Source organism: Glycine max, chromosome 11, assembly GCF_000004515.6.
Source record: "Glycine max cultivar Williams 82 chromosome 11, Glycine_max_v4.0, whole genome shotgun sequence".
Classification (NCBI taxonomy): Eukaryota; Viridiplantae; Streptophyta; class Magnoliopsida; order Fabales; family Fabaceae; genus Glycine; species Glycine max.
Genome location: NC_038247.2, coordinates 25,758,099 through 25,776,677, shown reverse-complemented (window position 1 = coordinate 25,776,677; position 18,579 = coordinate 25,758,099). Strand labels below are relative to the sequence as shown.

At 33.5% G+C, this 18,579-nt stretch overlaps 2 protein-coding genes across 4 annotated transcripts; one reads left to right on the top strand and one right to left on the bottom strand.

Moving 5' to 3' along the window:
* The first annotated feature begins 2,321 nt into the window (after nucleotides 1-2,321).
* LOC100787559 (cytochrome P450 86A1) lies at nucleotides 2,322-5,094 on the top strand. The gene is made up of 2 exons (XM_003538236.5): nucleotides 2,322-3,101; nucleotides 3,957-5,094. Exons 1-2 carry the CDS (start codon nucleotides 2,419-2,421, stop codon nucleotides 4,837-4,839), a joined length of 1,566 nt encoding a protein of 521 aa, XP_003538284.1. The 5' UTR covers nucleotides 2,322-2,418; the 3' UTR covers nucleotides 4,840-5,094.
* A 3,455-nt stretch (nucleotides 5,095-8,549) lies between these two features.
* LOC100787020 (sodium-dependent phosphate transport protein 1, chloroplastic) lies at nucleotides 8,550-16,840 on the bottom strand. Of its 3 annotated transcripts, XM_006591147.4 has the most exons (11): nucleotides 16,394-16,840; nucleotides 15,074-15,181; nucleotides 14,811-14,966; nucleotides 14,162-14,377; nucleotides 13,735-13,944; nucleotides 12,564-12,701; nucleotides 10,724-10,825; nucleotides 10,275-10,340; nucleotides 9,985-10,069; nucleotides 9,009-9,064; nucleotides 8,550-8,922 (listed from the first exon to the last, which is right to left on the bottom strand). In XM_006591147.4, the coding sequence occupies exons 1-11, from the start codon at nucleotides 16,748-16,750 to the stop codon at nucleotides 8,863-8,865; spliced, it is 1,554 nt and encodes a 517-aa protein (XP_006591210.1). In that variant the 5' UTR covers nucleotides 16,751-16,840; the 3' UTR covers nucleotides 8,550-8,862. The 3 variants fall into 3 exon arrangements, with proteins under 3 accessions (XP_006591210.1, XP_006591211.1, XP_003538283.1); XM_006591148.4 differs by lacking the exon at nucleotides 9,009-9,064; XM_003538235.5 differs by having other exon boundaries at nucleotides 8,550-9,064; nucleotides 16,394-16,839.
* Nucleotides 16,841-18,579: the final 1,739 nt, after the last annotated feature.

Sequence of the window (18,579 nt, the reverse complement as noted above, 5' to 3'; positions counted from 1 at the left end):
CAATTAGAATCAAAATATTCACTCAAATAAGCCAAGATTTCGAGAGCTTGGTTCTCTTCCTTCTAGGTCTAAACCACACATCTTCAAGATAACCAGAATATGATTTTGTTTTTCCTTCTTATTCTACACATACCCATAAGTGCCTAATTAAAATAATTGTTTCTAATAAACTGCTCCTAATAATAGTAGCTGTTGTCCTATTAAAACTAACATATTCCTAATTTCTAATAAACTGCTCCTAATAATATTAAATGTTGTCCTATTAAAACTAACTGTTATTACATAACAATTATTTTCCCCCCTTCTCTTATACACATTCTTTATAAGAGTTCTAACAGTTAAATACTCAATACAGCATGAAATTTCTATATATATAAAGCCTGAGCATGTGTTGTGTGTAAAATCATACATTTGTCAAATTTGTTAGATTGCATTAATTTGAATTAGACAAACCATTTGACTTAAGAATCACGGGTTAGTTTTAAGAAGAAAAGGGAAAAGAAGAGAAAAAGATCAAAATTTTGGGTTGGTGCAGTTTACTAGGGAAAAATGAAATTAAGGAGCTAAAAGAGACGTTTGCTTGAGTGTTCTGCATAAAGGTTTCCACCTCTATACTCAAAAGAATTGAGTAATTAAACCCTTTTGGTTTACACATGTTTTCTTCTCACGATGACTGATCTATAGATTTCGATTTGTTTCCTAAATTTGTAGCAAACCCATTTTCTCTCTTCGGTTAAACCGTCTCTAACTACTCTTTCTCTTGCACTCTACACTGTATTGGCCTCGCAAGAATACCAATAATAGGACTTTTGCATATATATATATATATTCATTAAATGGTCGTACGTACAATAGACTAAATTAAGTAGGTAGGGCTGTGTACTTACTTTCCTTTCACTCATATATTTAACCTATGGATATTGGTAGGAATATACGTCAGTACGTAATAATAGTCTAATATATAATTAGTAAGGGACGAGCCATTAATAATTCAACTAGGAAGAAAATAATAAGTATTTTGAATGGTGAAATGAGTCAGTTTTATGTTAGTACATGAGCTTAAGTTTATTTAGTATATAAACTTATTTTAATAATTTTTTATAAGTTAGTTCAATTAATTTAGTTATTAATTTAATACTTATATATTTATCATTACTAGATTACTAGATTTTATATCAGTACAATGCAAGAATTTGATTAAATGATACTTTTATGAATTTAATATTTATGTGCTAATAATATAAAATAATTATTTTAAAATGAAATTATTATCTAATTATAAAATATTATTATCTAATTATAAATGATTGTTTGAATTATTTTAAAATAATTATTTTAAAAATTATCGTATTTAAGATTTAACATAAATATGAAGAATTTTGATTGAATGACTTTTACCGGTGCATCATCTTTTTTCTCATTGTATTATGTCATCAACTATTATCTTTTTTTGGTGTGTTGAATTCACTCAACTATACCAGTACTAGTACTGTAGTACTACTACTCAACAATATAACTATATATATTATGTATATTACTCAGCAATATATAAATTCAAATATCCAATAAAGCTCGATTTTGTCGGGGGAAAGTAATAACAGTAAGTGCATAAAAAATTCAAAATACATGATTCACAAAGGGATAAACAATTGACAAAGGAATATTTAACTGCGTCATGATGACAAAGTTATCTCATGATTCACCTCCTGATTTCCAAATGATGTTTTGAAAACAGTACTAAAAAATAACCTTTCATCTTGTTCAGGTTCGATTAAAAGAAAGAAAGTATTATACATGACTTAAAAATAACCTTAACATCTTGTTCAAAACGTAAAAGCTTCTTAATAGGAACCTTATTTAATTTATTAATAATATTGGAATTCAAAACAGCAGGTCAAACTACCATGTGGCCTGTGGATCGGATGTCAAAATACAGATTTCATGAGTGAACTTTCGAGTACAAACCCAAACTTTTATCAGCACGAATGGGAAGATTAAGGTTTTGGGTAAAAGATAGAAGAGATAATATATAAACTACTCCACTCTGTACCCTCTATTAATCCTTCAGGCAAACCAATGGCAATAGCAAGCAAGCAATTACATGTAAGAGTGGATATAATTAATAAATAATTAAGAATAACCAATCTGGTAAAGTTTTATTAATTAAATCACTCCAAAACCCTTCTCTCACAGGAAAAGGTGCATGCATGGATGTTTCTAATTTGCTAGTGAGTCACAACACCCGTACAGTTCCTATATAAACCTAACAGCGACTCTAGAAGGCCATAAAATTCCCAACCACCTCTCCTAAAACCTTTCCCATCATATCATCCTATAAATATATATAAAAACCCCTTCAATCAATTCAAACTCCAAATAACCCCAAAATCTCAATTAAAACTGCCCAAACAACATAGAATGGTGCAAATGGATACACTCCATCTTCTCTTCACCCTAGCTGCTCTTTTATCCGCATATTTCGTTTGGTTCCATCTCTTGGCTCGAACCCTAACCGGTCCAAAAGTATGGCCCTTGGTTGGTAGCCTTCCAAGCATGATCGTGAACCGCAATCGGGTTCACGACTGGATGGCTGCCAACCTCCGCCAAATCGAGGGATCGGCCACCTACCAAACCTGCACCCTCACCCTCCCCTTCTTTGCTTGCAAGCAGGCTTTCTTTACCGTCACTAGCAATCCTAGAAACATAGAACACATCCTCCGAACCCGGTTTGACAACTACCCCAAGGGACCCCACTGGCAGGCAGCCTTCCACGACCTCCTAGGCCAAGGAATCTTCAACAGCGACGGTGACACGTGGCTGATGCAACGTAAAACCGCTGCCCTAGAGTTCACCACCCGAACCCTAAGACAAGCCATGGCTCGCTGGGTGAACCGGACCATAAAAAACCGTCTTTGGTGCATTTTGGATAAAGCTGCTAAGGAAAATGTCTCGGTAGATTTGCAAGACCTTCTTTTGCGTTTAACCTTTGATAATATTTGTGGACTCACCTTCGGTAAAGACCCCGAAACTCTCTCGCCGGAACTACCCGAAAACCCCTTCACTGTTGCCTTTGACACTGCCACAGAAATCACCTTGCAAAGGTACCACTAAATTTTTGCTGTGTTCACATAATTTCAATTTTTTTCCTTATTTTTATTTAAATTTTTTTATTAGAAGTTTCATCATATATGACAATAACCATAATATCTTGTGAGCATGAGAGGTCAGTGTTATAGAATGATAATAATTATTTTAATTTTAACCACTCATTTAATAAATTGTACTATTAAAATTATTTCCTCTCATCTTATTTGTTGGGAAACGTATCACCTGAAAAACATAAGAATATAAAATACTAATCTCAATTGTATAATTTGAATAAATAGTTAAGATCAAAATATTCTTTTTAATATGTGTGTATAATTATAAGTTCAAAATTAAACAAATTCATGCCGCTATTATATTTATATTATCTTATTTGATTCTATTTTATGTACTCTAAGTGTAAGGACATACAGTAAGAAAAGAGAGTTATTATGAAACTTTGAAAAGGCAAGCTAGATGTTAATTGTTTCTTTTATACCAATAATTAAATGAATTTAGACACAACAAAAAGAAAGCTTCTTAATAAGAATATAAATCATCATAGGATTTCTCATAATAATTTCTACTAGCACAAATTAATAAAAAAAATTGTAGAGATATGATGAAATGGGAATACCCTTATTGGATATTTGTTATTTTGTTATCATTATAAATTAAATTCTTCAAAGTTATACATACTAAAATTTTATATATTTTTAGTTTAATATCTGTTTACCTGACAATTTTTGTAATATTAACGATAAAATATTTAAAATAATTATTATAAAAATTCACTAATGATAATTTTCCGTTGATATAATGTGAAAATTCTTCTTTTTTTTTTTACATTTTTTTTATACATCTATGATTAGGCTTCTGTACCCTGGCATAATATGGAGATTCGAGAAGCTTCTTGGCATCGGTAAGGAGAAGAAAATACATCAGAGTTTGAAGATCGTCGAAACTTACATGAACGACGCCGTTTCAGCTCGTGAGAAATCGCCTTCCGACGACTTGCTATCAAGGTTCATAAAGAAGCGTGACGGTGCCGGAAAAACACTGAGTGCTGCCGCTCTGCGACAAATCGCGTTGAACTTCCTCCTCGCCGGCAGGGACACGTCGTCGGTGGCGTTAAGCTGGTTCTTCTGGCTCGTCATGAACCACCCCGACGTGGAAGAGAAGATTCTCGACGAACTAACGGCGGTGCTTACTTCCACACGCGGCAGCGACCAGCGGTGCTGGACAGAGGAAGCAGTGGACTTCGAAGAAGCGGAGAAACTGGTTTACTTAAAAGCAGCCTTAGCTGAGACACTGCGTTTGTATCCGTCGGTGCCGGAGGATTTCAAGCACGCGATCGCCGACGATGTGTTGCCGGACGGCACGGCGGTTCCGGCAGGTTCAACGGTGACGTATTCGATTTACGCAATGGGGAGAATGAAGAGCGTGTGGGGCGAGGATTGCATGGAGTTTAAACCGGAGCGGTTTTTATCGGTTCAGGGAGACCGGTTCGAACTGCCAAAAGACGGTTACAAGTTCGTTGCGTTTAACGCTGGACCGAGAACCTGTTTGGGGAAGGACTTAGCTTACCTTCAGATGAAGTCTGTGGCTTCCGCTGTGCTTCTGCGTTACCGGCTGTCGCCGGTTCCCGGTCACCGGGTGCAGCAGAAGATGTCGCTCACTCTCTTCATGAAGCATGGGCTCCGCGTGTTCTTGCAGACACGTCAGCTTCAACCGCAGGCCACCACGTCTGCATAGAAAGAATGGGTGGATTTGGTGATGCACAGTGTAAAGGGCAACATGGTCATTTCATTGTTATACATGTCAATTTATTTGTGTTTCTAAATTTTCTGTATATTTACTTCTGGGAGGGTGAAGAGTGAAATCGTTTGTTGTTTGGTTGGGTGGGTGGGTCAAATTTGAGTTTACGGTTTACAGTTGTTGGAAGATGGGTTTACATATTCTTATTGTTCATCAATAATACGAATACGCAAAATATATAATTACTGAAAACTTTGTCTCCTAACTTTAAAGAACCGTAATATGAAATCCTTCTTTTATTAAAGTTTTGGTCATATAAAATGAGATTATTTCACTGAATATTGTTTTCAATTAAAATGTTGAATAATTAATTTATCAAAGTATGGGAATAGGATAATTGGTATTTTGGGTGTCTATTGTGCAAATTAAGATTTTAATGGAAAATTTCCCATGCTAATATTTGAAAGAAGTGGAATAGTGTCCTAGTAGTTAAATTAAATTCACAAGTAATAAATATTTGGTTTAATATTTTTTATTCACCTAATTTAATATTTTTTTTTGTTTTTATTTCTGAAAAGAATCCGTTTAAGTTCTTATAAAATATATTTTTTTTGTTTTTTTGTTTTTAAAGTGTTTTAAATAGTAAAAAAATACTTCAAATGGTAGAAAAATTATTATTTAAAACACTCTAAGGACGAAAAATAAAACAAACACGGCAAAGATAAAAACATTTTATCCGTACATTTTCATTATCAAAGATATCTATAACTATCAATAAAGACAATTATCTTTTTTGGTATATATATTTCATGTTCCTAAATTACCCTTTCTTTATCTTATTTATTTCAAAAATGCACCGAGAGGCACGAAGTGCCTCTTTTTAAACTAGTTAAATTAATGACAATTAATTTATTTTTCCCATTGAATTCATATGTTTATAAACACTCTAAATAACATTAACGAGCAACCTTTTGCTTGTAGTAGTTGGCCACCTTATTTGGCATATACGTTAGTTTAGGGTATTTTTATTAATTCAAATGCAATTGAATAATGAGGGGTCTACCTTAATTGGTTGAATATGACGTATGAACTATTATAAACTCTTAATATCTGTTTTTGATTACTACAAACAAAAAAATACAATAGATTCTATTTTAAAAAAAGATAATATGAAATGTCTTTATTTGTATTTTGGACTAACATCTCAGTAACCTGTTTAGGTTGAGACACCATGAAGATGTCTGGTCTAGCTAAACCGGCAATCATGATATATGTGCACCGATAACTCATGAAAGTTAAAATGCATTACCTTCCACTCGAGTCATGCAAACCACGTGAGTGATGTCAGATAATATTATATATATTAGTTAATGATAATTTCATCGTTTATAAATATTACTCTTTTGGGCCTTGTATTGTACATACTTTACAATTATTAATGTTATGGAACCCTAGCCCCATTTCTTCTTCTCCACTATGTCTCATCTCTTCTCTATGTTAACATGGTATCAGAGCCTATTTTGTGATTGAGAATTACTATAGCATTGTGTCCAACTTTTGCGAGGTTTGAGGTGTTATTGTAGTGTTATAGAAAACTTTTTGTGATTGGGAGCTTGTCTCTTCTCTTCCGAAATTTAATTTGTTTGACGTGACCATGTTTACTACCTAGTTCTGTTGCACCTCCCTCTATGATTTTGCAACCCCAACTTCGCCATGCTTCTAGTTTGTGCATCCTCTGATCGTTGCAACCCTCTTTGTTTCTATCACGATTTTGTTTTTGTTATTCCGACTTGGTGGTTCTAGTAATTTGTTTTGTTATGTCATTTTTTGGTCCTACATTGTTATTGTTTTCGTTTGTCAAATATGGTTGGTGGAAAGGATGTTTTTCTTCGATTACTTAGTGAATAGTTGAACGAACAAAATTATTCATATTGGAGCAATATATGTAATGGAAATTTTATTGAAAGGCAAGATAATGTGGGGCTATGTTGATGGAACTTTTGCCAAGCCTCTAGATGAGCAGAATGCAAAATCTACAAAGGAGTTGGAAACTTGGGAAGTCAACAACTCAAAGATAGGGATGCAACTTGCAAAGTATGGTTTGACTAAGGATGTTCAAAACTATTTGAAAATGGTGTATGTACTGTATAATTTTGCAAAACAATACTAGTTGTAAATTGATATTCGAGTTCTTAAGCAAAGTAACATAACATGAGGATTCAAGACTTCTATTTTGCTATGTCTAATTTGTGAGATCAACTGACTCTAAATGAACCTACATAATTGTAGGCATTCAAAGTGTGTACTGACGTTAGAGAGAAACAACATTTGGTTCAATTTATGATGGCCCTTTGAGATGATTTTGAGGGGTTTTGTGGGATGATATTACACGATCATCCCCTTCTTAGTGTTGATGTTGTAGTTAATGAGCTATTGGCAGAAGAAATACAACTTAAGTGCAACTCTCGTTTTGACAAAAGAATTTTCTCTACTCCTCCAACGGTCTTTGCTGCTCCATTTAACAAAAATATGTCTTAAGGAAAGCACAATGTCCAAAATTGTTGAAGTCACAACAACAATCTCAATGGCGTCCTCCTCACAATGATGGTATTGGTAGTGGTGACAACAATGATGATGGTTGGGGTGACCGTGGTGGTGATGGTAATAACAGCTGTGACAGTAAAAAGTTTTGAAAATGAATGTAAAAATATTTTGAAAATAGTTTAAAAAATATTTTGAAAATAGTTTAAAAACTATTTCAGCTCTATTTTTATCAAAAAAAATTTGTTGTGAAAATTGCATTTGAAACCCATAAACCAAAAACTCACAACCACCTCATACATACCTTAGTTTAAAGAGTTTGAAATTCACCCAAAGTTTTCTTACTTCCTTTTGTAGGTTATTCTATCTCGAAGTTTCATTGTATACTTCTATTTTCCAACATCTTTGTATCAACTCAATTTATATTATAAAATATCATTGTATTAGTTCTTAGAGAGCAATTCATCACTTCCTTAACAATGTAATTACCATTGCTATAGTTTAACTTATTAAACTAAATATTATAACCTTTATTAACTATAGATTTCTCTTTCAAAATTTAAATGAACTATTTGTGTTAGTGTTAATCCTCTTTTTTAAATAAATCGATCATTCCACTCTTAAACCCACCTACTAGGAACGATTTAATAGTCGAAAATCTTAATAGTTTACACCAAATCTTAAATTCAAACTTGTACCAACAAAAATGAAATTTGGGCTCTTAAACCTATATTAATAATCGTAAATTTTCTGCATGCATTGTTGCCAGTTTTTCTTCCTCCTAAATATGATCGATCTCTGGAAGGAAAAATCCTAAGTTACGTACCCTTGAGACCTCTGTTACACAAGTCTCATGTCAAATAATGAATTAAGTGCACTACAAGAAACAGTACTGAAATTATTATTTTTACCCCAGTACATTAGAATGATGTAAATGTTAATTTTGTATCACGTGTTAATGCATAAACTCGTGTAAAAAGAATCAAGCGTAGGTCCCAATACATTAGAGATATCTATCAATTGATGCCCATAAGAAAAAAAAAAATTGAAGCATCCAACTCCAACTTTTCATTATGGCAACACTCACATTACCAACATATTTGACCAAAGGATGCAAGGAAAACAGGTAGATCAGAAATTGGAAAGAAAAGAAGCTTGATGAATAATACCACATAAATCACTTTTCTTGATGAATTGTTACAAAATTGATGTGTTGGTATGAAAATTATATTTACAAGTATGATTTTAAGTTAAGCAATCACTATGATCTTCCCACCAAAAATGGGAAAAAAAACAGAAGCTTCAGAGTAGAATCTTCTAAACCTTTTCCCTTGATAAAAACATCAGGGACTAAATTATGCCAATTCCTCTTTCAAGGACACATTGTCATCCCTCTGATCTATATGCTCCAATGCTCCTCTATCCACAAAATTTACCATTCTGTGAGGCACAAAAGCCTTAAGTAAAATGAGTTGCTTCTTAATTAAAACTCCTATTCTTCTCGTAGTGCTTCTTCTGGGGAAAGTACTCCAGACTTATCTATACATGTGGCATGACAAGTACCAATGATCAATGAGAGTAAGTTATTCCAAGATTTTTTCACCAGTTGAAAAAAGATTAAATACCACAGTTCCAACCAAATACAACCCAACTGAAACCTTGAAAACATCATCCCAGGAGCCTGAAAATAGTCGAAGAAAACAAACGGTAATATATTCTTGTCCCAAAGATCAGATTTCAATAAAGTATTAAGCACAAGATGTGCTACAAAACTTTAACAGGAGGGTAGAAATTTTCCAAAATCACCTGAAGTGGTTTAGAACTTTAATTATATGATCATAGGTCTCCATTTAACGAAAAGAACAAGGAAGTAAATGTTTTCTTTAGGAAAAGAGGAAAAGCCAAATTAGGAAGAACCTCAGTAAACTCACGCTTGCTTACAAAGCTTCAACATTGCATAATTGCATAGTTGGCTAAATGTCAAGGCCATATGTGCTCAAACCAAAGCCTTGGGTTTATTTTATTTTGTTAATTTAATTCCATTCCCATCATCAAAATGAAACAATAAAGAACCATGCTGTTTCTCTAAAATAGGTAATTGAATAAAAAAATTCTGAGACAGTAGTCTAGAAATACAGTATGAACACATCACCATGTTGCATAAAATGGAAGTACCAACAATACCAAAAGGCTCACTAAGAATATTCACAGATTGTGCACAATTCAAAGATATACTCAATCTTAATTAACTATTAAGAGATGTAATAAAATGAATCTTGATTCATCACTTAATAGCTCAAGTCTTAGAATTTAGACATGAGGCCTAACTCGGCCTCACAAAACTAACTAGTAAGGTGAGGATTGTCCAAGTTTTATAAGGATACATTGGCACATCTCTAGTCAATGTGGAACCTCAACACACACCCAAGACTAGAAATCTAAGGTGTGATCAATATGAGTGAGCCAAATGCCTAGAAATAGACATCTAGGGTGTAGACATATACATAATTGACTCAATAATGATTCTAGGATAGGCTCACTTAAAATTTGGGTTTAAGACTAACAAAACCTCACAAGAAAACATGAGCAACAAATACTTACCATGCTGCAGAATGTAACCTGTTGCTGCTGTTCCAAAGACACCAGCCAATACTCCAGCGGTATTAGATAAACCAAGCAATATGCCCTAAGGACAAAAAGAGGAAATAAATATTTTTTTCTTTTTCCTTCCCAAATGACATTACTATTTAACAAACTAATTGTGAGATGACAGTAGATGGCCATGAATTAGCATGCCTAAAAAGTATTTGTTGCATCCTCATTCCACATATAACATATCAAATGTAGAACTCCAAATTGCAGAAAAATCTAAGTACAATGAATCCACTTACAGAATATCGAGGGGCGATATCTTGATGGTTTGAATACAATCCGGACTGAGAGAAAGCATCAGTTCCCTATTCAGGAAGAATTTGAAAAAAGTTATGAAAGAGGAAGCTCAATGGAATGAATGGATGAACCAACACTTTCTAACTTTATATGAAGACTTAGCAAAATGAGAATGTGTAGTTATGCTCATCAAGAGAAGTTCCAAGACACCATTGCCAAGAAAATTTATATTTGCCAGTCAAATTTTCAGATTATGCAGTATGAACTAAAAATCATAATAAAATTATTGAAGTGAGATACTTAAATTAAAGAAACTTTATACAAGTATTAAGTAACTTTCTCCAGAAACATATAAGAAGAGACACAAATATAAGCAGATTTTATGTTAGGATTACAAAGAGACTGCCTTCTCAGAATTAAAAATATCTCAAATACAAAACAAGAAGCAAACCTGACTGCATGTCATACACAAAACAGCCATCACAGGAGAATTAGCGTGGCTCAATTGAGTTAAGAAGAAAGCTGGCCCGAGAAATCCAATTGTTTGCATTATCTGCAAAGATGTAGAACTACATTGTGAAGCTTATAACTTTGTAGCAATGGAATCAAGTTTAGCAAACGAGTAATCAAAGCAGTAGGCTGCTACATACTTAAGGCCAGAGAAGACAAAGAATATTAGTCTCCAAATTTTGTAGAAATATTTTTTAAGCTTTATGCACCTCTTAAAAAGTAAGCCACATGAATAAATTGTAACCTAAAAACTTGGGCTACAGCTCCAGCAACATATCAGAAAATTATATAGAAAAATGTATTAACGATTTTTCTCAAATTAAAATCGTTAAAATTAAGAAACAAAATATTATCCAGTTTGAACTTATTTTTATATAAAACAAGTGTAAGAACCCATGACAATTTGGCGATGCAAACAAAACAAGGATAGGCAATAGTTCCCTAGCCCTCTATATAAACGAAGTTGGTCAAGAATTTATCCAAACTGTTTTTCCAAAAGGAAGTTTGATAATTGCTACCTATACTTGCATTTTTGTAGTATTTCTGATTATACATTTGGGCTATATGTTCGTACTTCATTTAGTTGAATTTTGAAAAATCATTTTCAAGTTAGAAATTTAGTTTTGTTACTTTTTCTTCTTGATATTTGCATTTTGGTTAGTTTTGAAGGATTTTGTTGAAGGGTGCCTTTGGAGAACTAGTAGGAAGCTCACTCAATGGAACAGAGGAGGAATAAAGACCCACGAAGTCCACTCAACTGACCTCGCTTAAGTGAGCCAAAATTTTGAGGTCCAAAATTCATTGACCTCACTTAAGTGAGCCTTTTAGCCCCGCTTAAGTGAGCCATATACCTGGAGGCTTCAAATGTTGTTATGCTCACTTAAGCAAGCTTATCAGGTAGGCCCAACTGCTATTACTAATATAAGAGGCCCATGATTTAGGAAGAGGGCAAGAATACAGAGGGCAAGAAAGATCGTTTTTAGAGAAGAAAAATGAGTTTGGCGGCGTCTAAGCTCAAGGACTGCATTTTGTTTTTCTCTTCATCAAATCCTTTGATTCCCATAGCTATGAGTAACTAATTCCATGTCTGTTGGGTTTGGTGTAATTAGACTACCTTCATCTAATTCCTGCTTTTTTTATTCAATAAAGCAATTGTTATTGTTCTTCTTTTGTGCCTATTGCCTTTGATTGATCACCTAATTACTTGATTCATTGTGTTCAATTGTATTTGGAAAAATCTATTTGAACTGTGAATTGAAGAAGACAATGAATAATTTTTATGCCTAGGGATAGTGTAACAAGGATTGTTCATCGTTAAAACCCTTATCCTTAATGCAAGTCGTTTGGCTACACTTTCAAGGGATTGGTATTGAAGTCAAAGGACTTAAGTTCTCTCGCCTAAGGAATTAAGGTTAGGATAAATTGTGTATTGATAATAACGTAGTCTCAATTGAATAAGGATAATTGGTAATGCGCTAAGTTAGTTTAATGAAGTTAAACCCTGACGATTTCATCTTATTGTGACAACCCGTTTTTCTACGTCTAGCAAGCATTAGACAGAATTCCCTACTAGTTTTTCTCGCCATAAAATCATTTTAATTCTGCTTTACATTCAACAATTTAATCTTCGTAGTCTACTTAATTTACTGTAATTACCCAAATTATTGCACAAGTCCCTACAGAGACTATATCTACTCACTAGTTTGTTACTTGGGCGATTTATTACACTTGCAAAATCCCAACAAAGTACAACAAAATAAAATATTGAAGGGAGATGATACCTTGCGGACCCTTGTAACTGATAGACCCTTGCTCACTAGAGTGTCTGCAATCCAACCACCAACATTTGCAGAAATAGCCATTATAAACCACGGTAAAACACAAAATAGCCCAGATTCTGTAAGATTAAACTTCAAGACCTAGATATATGAAAATAACTTTAGTTAATTAAACACTGTCAATTGTTTTTCAAATATCCAAGAAGACTACAAATCCAAATATTTTGTATGTCAGGATATTAACATATATCCAACCAAAAGCTCATCTCTATAAACTTGAATATTGATAATGCTGAGAATGGCGGCTTAACAAATGTGTCAAGTAGGATGCTTAAAACGTCAAACATCAGCAAACATGCTCACATAATGAATTTTATGACATTGAATGTTTACAACTAAGTAACTAACAAGAGTATGTCATAAATGGATGAGAAGATATCAAAATGAATGGCTGATTAGAGTTTTAGGTGAAAGATAGAAGAAATAATAAACCCCAGTTTCTATTATAGTTATTAGAACGGGGAAAAAATTCTTCAGGCAAACCAAAAGCATTAGCAAGCAAATGCAAGAACAAAGCAATAGCATGACATTTATGTTGTAATCAAAATACACTAATATCAGCAATCCCCAAATAAATAATCCTAATAATTGGAATTAAGCAGAATTAGAAAGGGTGACAAGAAACATGAGGCTGCCATCTAGTGGGGTATGAGGAGGGAAGATGTTGACTTCCAGGTCACAAGAAAAAAAGAGCAAAATTGAATAAAATGGAATAAAAAAAAACTTAAATAAACAAAAAGAAGTGGCTTAAGGCTATGGACTACATAATGAGAAGCAAACGATGCACATATCTAATATTCCCTCTTTCTTTCCTTCTGCTTATATTATTTACATCATTTGCATGGTTTGCTACTTTACTGTCAGTTATAGCACCAGTTTTCCCTCTTCCTCTTTGTCCATTGTCACATATTATACCTAGAACCAGATGATGCAATATATATTTTAAGCTGTGGTTCCTTAAGAACTTTTCCTTACATAGGTATTGGAGACTTTATCATCTAGGTAAATTCATACACAACCGTGTAGGAACTAAAAATAAAATAAACAGCATAAATCTAGCTCTGGCTTCGTCACATCAAGTAGAAACATGCCCAAAAAAGATAGGAAGACTTACTTGGTTATAGTATGTTGGCATCCATGTAAGTAGAATGAAAGTTCCCCAGTTGTGGCAAAAATGGGACACTATCAGAGCCCAGACTGGTGGCTTTGACAAAATTAATCGCCAAGGTATTGTTTTCACAGGTTCCTTGGAGGAACAGTTGGCAGTAATGAGCTTCTTTTCTTCAGGCCGCAGTTCAGGATCTTCAAGAGGTGAACTATGTGCCTACACTCCCAGAAGAACAGAAAAGATTAGCATGTCAGCAAATAGAAAATTCTACCAAGATGGTGAACATTTCAGAAACAAAAAAGATGTTACAGCTACATAATTCGTGATAAAGAATCAACTTCTAGACAAAAAGCATTTCAATAAAGAAAATGTGTGTGCAAGTATTTCCATGTTCAGAATGCAAAGGAAATAATTTTACATACGCAAATCGTACCTTACTAAGCCACACAGAACACCAGACTGTCCCTAGAGAACCAAAGGAGTAAAATACTGATGGCCATCCAAACTGATGAATTAGGAAGGGAGAAAAGGCCAGTCCAGTGACTGATCCAAGATACATGCCACTGTAGACCAGCGCTAGTGATCTACTTCTCTCTGACACAGGAACCCATTTTGACAGAATATTATTCATGGCTGGCATAGCAACACCCTAGAAAGGGAAAAGGCCAAAAGAAGTTAGGTCCATATGGAAGAAAGTCATCAGAAACTTGTATCATCATCAAGATAAATAAAAAATGGACAAAACTTAAGTTGCTTGTGTTGTTCTCAGATAAGAACTAGAGTATTACTTCAGTAATTAGCATAACAAATGTTAGCATTAAATGTTTACCAAGATGAAACTCCAATTCTGATGGGAGAATAGGACGAACAACAGTACAACACTTAAAGAATCATACCTAAGTTTTCTCCAAATCAAATCATTACTAAAATCAGTCACATGGATTACGAGAAAAAAACATCGCATTGTTTTTATTTATTAGATATTTTCTTTTACCAATACCAACATAGTAGCAACATTAAGCTTTCTCCTAGTAGTAGAATGCAGGAAACCATATCATTTGGAACATTTTAGCAGAACACACCTCACCAATCCCCATGAATGCACGAGCAACTAGTAGGAAAGGCAATCCAAGTTTGGCAGCTATAGGAGTGAGGGCCGTCGCAACAGACCACCAAACCACGCCAAATCCCAATACCTGTTTTCCTCCCACAGTGTCAGCCCATATTCCACCAGCAATCTGCAACATAAATCTAGCTATGCTTCAAACTCATGGCCTTAAGTTTAAAGTCACACATGCAAGAAAAAGTTACTAATCAAACTTTATCAAAACGAAACCACATTTACCTGAGTGAGGAGGTATCCCCAAAAGAAAGAAGACTGTATCAAACCCACAGTGCTCGGGTTCCAGTTGTACTCTGCAGACATAGGAAGTATAGCAATGCTCATATTTACCTGCAAATGGGAAATCAATGGAAGTTTCTAAGAGGTAAGAAGCTAACTGAAGACTCCACAGCAGTGCTAACTAAACAAAGGTTTTGCAAATTGAACCATATGATCTAATTATTTCTTTCTATGACATAACCATAATTAGATGGGTTTAATTCAGTGAACTCTGATCACACATATTTAGAAATAAAAACTAAATATAGAAAATATATTTATACATAATGCTATACATATCTCAGGATAATTTTTAGCCTAAGATCCACATACTAAAAATTATCCTGAGATTCTTATATTTGAAAGTTAACATTCACAAGACCTATAAATTCAAAGTTGTTACACTTAACCTGATACCAATATAACACATTACTTTGTACATTTTAAAAATACAAAAGTCACATATGAATACCATAACAATTTTAGAAAACTTATTGCATCTTATAAATCTTATTGACCACAATGGAGAGAAACTTTGTTTCATGTTGACACTAAAAATTAATATATCGAGTAAATGAAATTGAACCTCTATATTCAGTATTATTTTTCTTTTGGCATACACCAAGGGTCTATCTCAACCAATAGCCATAGACTAATTAATCCCTTCAAGATGTAGAAATCAACCGAAGTAGATTTTGCCTCTCTTAACAAAGCCTTAAATTGAACCTCTTCTTAGATTTTGGATTTGGGCTTAACCCAATCCCAAAAAGCTAGCTCATGAGATTTAGGGTACCCCCACTTATATCACACTATTTTGATCATATTACTAGTTGATGCGGGATATTCAACACATTGTCTTAAAATAGACTTTGGTATCACCTTTGAATTTGGGTATGAGTCTAACTTAATCCCCAAAAGCTAACTTATGATGAGGGGTGTCTTCACTTATATATACTACTTTGATCATATCACTAGTTAGTGTGGGATGTCAAACACTCTTGTTAGCATACTTAAGGTGTTAGATTTCAGCTTAAAAACAATTGGCATTAAGTGAAGTTACCCAATAAATATATAAGTTGTGCCCCAAAGGCACAGGATGTGGGATTCCTAACATAAGGAACTAGCTATTACCAACTATGTCGAGCTTTATTGTATAAACATGGTTGATTCTTCTAAAGCTTCTCTCTCAAACAGACAAAATAGCATGAATTGAGAAAGCAATAACAACGCAGTTGAAAGATCAAAGAAGAAGCACACATTACACATAGTTACATAGTTACATACCCTATCCATGTTACATAGAAGAAAAGCTGAGAAGCAGAGAACCACAATGACCCATCTTTTGGGAAACACTTGCCACCACCTCGCTTCCTCTTCCACGTTATCCAAACCACGCTTCTTCTTCTTCTGAACCACGACATCATCCTCGTACTTGGGGGATTCGGATAAGTTCTTCTCGGACTTCACATTCACCCACACCCTCCTTCCGCCGGCAACGAGGTGGCTCCGCCGCGAGAGGAGGTGTAGCGAAGGTGGAGGAGTTGCATGGAGGAGGTGGTTTCGGCGCCAGAGTGGAATGGGGGCAGAGCATGGAGTTGTTGAAGGAGGAGAGAAACAGGAGATCATGGCTCTGCCACTCATCGTGGCTTCTGCGTTCTTCTTCTTCTTCTTCTTCTTCTTCTTCGTTCGCTGTTACTTACTGCAATACAACAACAACAAATACTGTTGATATTTCAAGGAACAAGACCAGGATTTTTATCAGCACAGGCTCTTATTTTGACACGTGGAGACTGCATACAGAACATGACCCCTCTGCTCTTGGGTGACTAATGATAATCATGGAGTTTTACTTGTTCCATATTCTAATGTTTAGATCAAATTCATTCTTTAGCTCATCTTAATTATATTTTATGTAAGCGGTAAAACAATCAAATTCATTACTGTCTTAAATTTTTAATATTATTATTTAATCATAATTTTTAATATATAGTAAGTTTATTTTGATTTTTAAACTAATTTAAATACAATTAAATGATAATATAAAATTAATTTACAATATTAAAATATAATATTATTATTAATTTATTATAGTGATGTCAAAATTAGATGATTGAGGATAAATTATAAAAAATAAAGTTTATTTAATATATATATATATATATATATAATAATAATAATCATTATTATGTGTTTTTCTAAAATTAATTTAAGAACATATAATAAAAGATATCTTTATACAGCAGATAAACTAGATATGTGTTTTTTAAAGACCTAATATTATAAATATCAATCATTAATTTCAGATGTCACAAATAACATAATTATGATAAGAAAATGTTATCAATGTTATCCATAATTTTTTTTAAATGTCCTAATAATTATTTTATAAAAAAACCTATTAAATCTAAATGAGTTATATTACCAATTGGATCATTTTTTTTACAATAATAATGATGACTACTGACGACGACAATAATAATTAAAAAGAATTTATTTTCAAATTATTAGATAGCAAAAGAAAGAATACTGTATTGTACAATAGCTACTGTGAAAAGTAAACTTTGATATAACTCAACATTCGATTTGTTTTTCTAAAAGATTATACAATGATTTATTTAAACTCATACAATAATTTTTAGTAGTATATTTAAAAAAAAAAATTGCTCATTAGTAGGGGCGGAACTAAAAATTGATCAAAGAGCAGTTTGAGTTTTTTTTCCTTTTTTAGAATTATTTAAATATTTAATTTTTGGTAAATAATTAGTTATTATTTTATTGGTATTTAATGCCATAAATTTTTATAATTAATTTGAATTCTAAAGAAATATCCCCTTAATGATGTTTTTTCTAACTTGTGCTCCCCCCTTAGACTTTGCTTCCTCTTTTACTTCTTCTCCCCCTTTTGTTTGACAACATTTTCTTCGTCTAACTTGCGCAAAAGTTCACCACTTGATTCATCATCAGAGGACAAAAGAATAAGACAACTTGGAAGAGTAGGAGTATGAGGAGGTTCCCAGATCACTTTGTAGAATTAGTCTCGAATCTAGAATTACTTTGTTTTTTTTTTCAACATATGCATGATCTTGGAGAGTAATAGCAAGAGCATCTCTTCCACTTCTTTTCCCCTTCTCCCAACTGCATGATGGACTCCATATGTTGGAGGCTTCTCATCTAGTTTTAGACTCGAGCAATTGGCTTTGAGTCTGTCATACTGTATGGGAGCACTAATGTCAGAGTGTGAAAGCACAACGTTTTGTTTTAAAACCTTAACTTCATGCTTGAAAAGTCTGTTAGAACAAACATTCACTCTAATTCTAACAGAATTATGCTACCTCACTTTCCATTCTTTCCTCGTAATGCATGTTGATCCTCATTGTCACTACCTACCCTTCAGCGGGAGGGCGACGCGAGGCTCACATGTGCAATATCATGTCTTCAATTTGTTATATTTTTCCTTTTTTATGTTTTTA